This window comes from Olea europaea, chromosome 18 (genome assembly GCF_002742605.1).
Source record: "Olea europaea var. sylvestris chromosome 18, O_europaea_v1, whole genome shotgun sequence".
Lineage (NCBI taxonomy): Eukaryota > Viridiplantae > Streptophyta > Magnoliopsida > Lamiales > Oleaceae > Olea > Olea europaea.
In genome coordinates, this window is record NC_036254.1 from 17586743 (window position 1) to 17590535 (window position 3793).

At 34.8% G+C, this 3793-nt stretch overlaps 1 protein-coding gene across 1 annotated transcript; it reads right to left on the reverse strand.

Moving 5' to 3' along the window:
- Nucleotides 1-232: 232 nt before the first annotated feature.
- On the reverse strand, nt 233-1935 carry LOC111366499 (glucan endo-1,3-beta-glucosidase 8-like). The gene is made up of 2 exons (XM_022987242.1): nt 1511-1935; nt 233-1392 (listed from the first exon to the last, which is right to left on the reverse strand). Exons 1-2 carry the CDS (start codon nt 1837-1839, stop codon nt 252-254), a joined length of 1470 nt encoding a protein of 489 aa, XP_022843010.1. The 5' UTR covers nt 1840-1935; the 3' UTR covers nt 233-251.
- Between the last annotated feature and the right edge of the window lie 1858 nt (nt 1936-3793).

The window sequence follows — 3793 nt, forward strand, 5'->3', positions numbered from 1 at the left end:
GGGGTATATTTTATAAAATTTAGTACTTCAATACTCACGTTTGAAGGTTTAAAACTACTTACAAGTTCATGGACATGCCAAGTTTTTAACTATATTATTAAAGGTGGATTGGACCGTTTTGATTACTATTGAAGAAAAGAAAAATGGGAAAAACACTAAATAAATGTTTGTTAAGTTGGATTGGACACCATCATTGGAATTATTGCTAATGTTATACGTGTTGTAATGTCCATTCAAAAATTAACTCGATCCTAAATAAAAGCCAAGAAGATCAAAAGAAAAGGCAAAAGCATGACTAATTTGGATAGTGTGGCCATTCTCTCTCCCATTGAGGATCCCGTGTCGATGCTTTCAGCTGCCAATACCTCCACAGGAAATATACATGCGCCAGTTGATGGATTATCCGGCACCACCTTCCCCAACCCGTCGAATTCGCACGGATCGTCCCTCTCCTTCTGGGATTTAGTTTGGAAAAACCTATTGAATGCATAGGAAACATTTTGATTGAAATCCAGGTGGCTGCAGGATCCCCCAGGTGACAGGCTAGTGCAGTCTCCCACCAAACAGGCTTGTTCAAATGCGTATTTCACTTTGGTCAAATTACTAGTATCACCATTGAAAATGCACCACCGCTTAGGCATGTAAGTAACACCTTTGGCAGAGGTCGGATAAACATCACGGCCCTGTCCCGATAGATCAATCTTGAATTTAGGCTCCCCGTCGTTTCTGTATATGCCCCAATGACGCTGGAAAGCTCCGAATTTAACTTTCATCTTGTTCTCATCGCTCAAACTGTGGATATAAATGTCGATAGGCACCCCCGGGCGCAATGGAGTCCCTTTGTTGCTTGCGACTTTAGGCAGGAGGCTTTTGTAAAACCGCTCGGCATTGGCAATATTGGCATCAGGATATCCATCTGTTGGCCAACCGATTTGTCCGACCACCAGTTTCAGATCCGGGGTGCCAGCTTTCTTCATTGCCCACAGGAAAGAATCATATATGAAATCGAAGAGATTCGTGTAATTTAACCCATTGTCATCCTCAACAAAATATGTCGAATGTCCATCCACGAATGCGAATTCTACGTCCATATTATTCTGCCTTACAAAATAAATGGGGAACACGTCCATTACAAAGGGAGAATTGTTTTCTTGGAGAATTTGTAGAGATTCGATCATTTTTTCCTTTATGTCATCGCGAAATTCAGCATCCGATGGTTTAGTATGGTTCGGCTTCAAGACATCGGTAAGATGTGGAATGGTTGCTTTAGTTTTATCTCCATAGCCAATTTCATTCAGAGCGTCCTGGATAAATCTCAAAGCATCAACAGCTCCGAAATTGGTTTGATTCCAAAAGGATGGTGAAAATGGCTCCGCCCCGACATTCACATACCTGTACAAAACCCAAAAACGAAGGGTAAAAGAAAAAAAGAAAGAAAAGGAAACCATCATCAGGAAAAAGAAAAATGATCATACAGGGAATTCTTCTTTGACATGGACATAACACGTACTTTATATCGACGTTCATGTTTACAAAATTGGTAATCTTTGTTCGAACCCAATCTCTGGCTCCATCCGTTGAGTTAATTTCGTGGAGAGACTCGTTCGGGATTGCAATTGTTAGGCCAATTCCGCTCCCAGAAAAGGCTTTCATGACATTTTCACTGGCGCTGAAAACTTTAACTTCAGGAATTCCGTTCTGTAAAAACAAATCTACCACCATGGATGGAATTAGTCTTTGATTTGCCATCCTACCCCAATTCAGGCCTATAGTACCCTCTACTACGTTGCCTGAAAACAACATTATGCAATAAGCCAATGTAATGATGCTTAAAGCCATCAAGGTTAATGAATTTTGTTTCCCGAAAATGGAGTTTTTGATGGGACAAAGGGTTTTCTGAAAATCCCAGGATTAATGAGACTCAGAGGTAATTTATCAAAGGTTTTTGTTTGATTTTCTGATGGGGAATTATAAGTACATGTGATTTTCATCCATTTCTATTTTTGGCAAGTAATTCTCTCTTTGACTAAACTCAGACCGTTATGTACCGAAAACAGGATGTCCATTCAACATCAAACTACCAATAAGTCAACATATAATTTTGTTGGATATTAGCTCTATATTTCAGTGACAACTTGCCAGAATTTCATTAGTCATTACCACCATGATTTTTCATTTTTCTCTGGGAATCTATCATGAATTTTAACTCATTCAAATATGTTTGCCCTCAATTTTTTAAAATTTAATTTTTTCCTACTATTTTTAACTACACATTTTATGGAATTCACATTTTTTTCCAACTTTTCGGCAACACATTTCATCAACCCTTGTTTAATTTATTTTTTTAAAAAATCAAATTTTTAATAGATCGTAACAAAAGTTGATGAAATTATGATTTAAAAGGTGATTAAGTTGTGGACTCCATGAAAACTAAATCAAACATTGACTAAATTTTAGGCCATTTGAGAGTGAGAAAGTGTTAGGGATTAGAATACTGAGAAAATGGGTGTCTAAAAATGTTTGTCTTGAGGGTTGAGGGGCTTTAGGGATGGCAAAAAAACCTCACCAAACCCGATACTCAAGACCGCTTAATCGGGTATTCGGGTCGGGAAAGGAGCGAGGAGCTTCACCCCAAGGCGGGTACCGGTAACAACGGCTTGCCTCATTTTTTTTTATCTATTTATTTATTTATTTTTAAGAATTCAATACTTTAAATTAAAGACTTCACGAAGTTTCATTAGTTTTAATAGAAAATAGCAATTAAGATTATTTAAAGAATATGTCAAACAATAAAAGTTTTAGTTTATTAAATATATTTGAATAATTTAACTTTTAAATATAAATAAAAATATTAAAAAATTTAATAAATATATTATTGTCTCACTTTAATAAATGTTGACAATAAAATGAATTTTAAAAAATTAAACTGGATAGTAAAAGGGGCAAGGGCCTCGACCCGACCCGCTCTGCCTTAAACGAGTAATGGAGATGGAAATTACTCAACGGGAAGTGGGAGGAGATGTTGTACTGACCTTGACCCGTCCCGTTGTCATCTCTAAAGGTTTTAAATAAGGAGTTATATTTACTCATAAGTGGAAGGAAATTAAGTACATATAAACAACTCAAGTTAAAATTTTCAAAACAATAAAATAAGTTACTTTTAGAAATAAGTAACTTCTAAAAATAAGTTGCATTTGAAATATTACTTATTTGTTTACATATATTCACACATGCCATATAAAAATTTAATAATGTTACTTGTATATAAGTAGTTATATAATGGTTTATGTACACATGAGATATCAAAAAGAGAATACATAATTTTTTTTTTTTAATTTGATTGAAGAAATTCCGACTCAATTATATCTTATCACATCATATAATTGTAAAATATTATGTAAACATATTATGTACAAATAGCACAACGTACAAAAATATGTCAAAAAATCATATTTTCATCAAAGGTAATGCTATTTGTACATCATTATTTATATAATAGTGTAAGACATATAGCATGAAAAGGAGAGAGAGAAAAAAATTGCACTTGTATAAATAGCATTACTCTTAAAGCAAATAACATGTAGGTTAAGCAAATCTTATTTGTAGGGTTTTATTCGCCTTTTAAGTCACTTCCACAAGTCGAAAAAATGGACAAATTGCATTTTAAAACGAAAGTCTCAACACAAAACTTTAAATGAGATAAAATGCAAGAGCGACTCCAAACGTACGACTCATGACATTTTAAAGATGGCTATCTAGTAGTAAAAAACAACTCAGGGCATTTCCAATACTA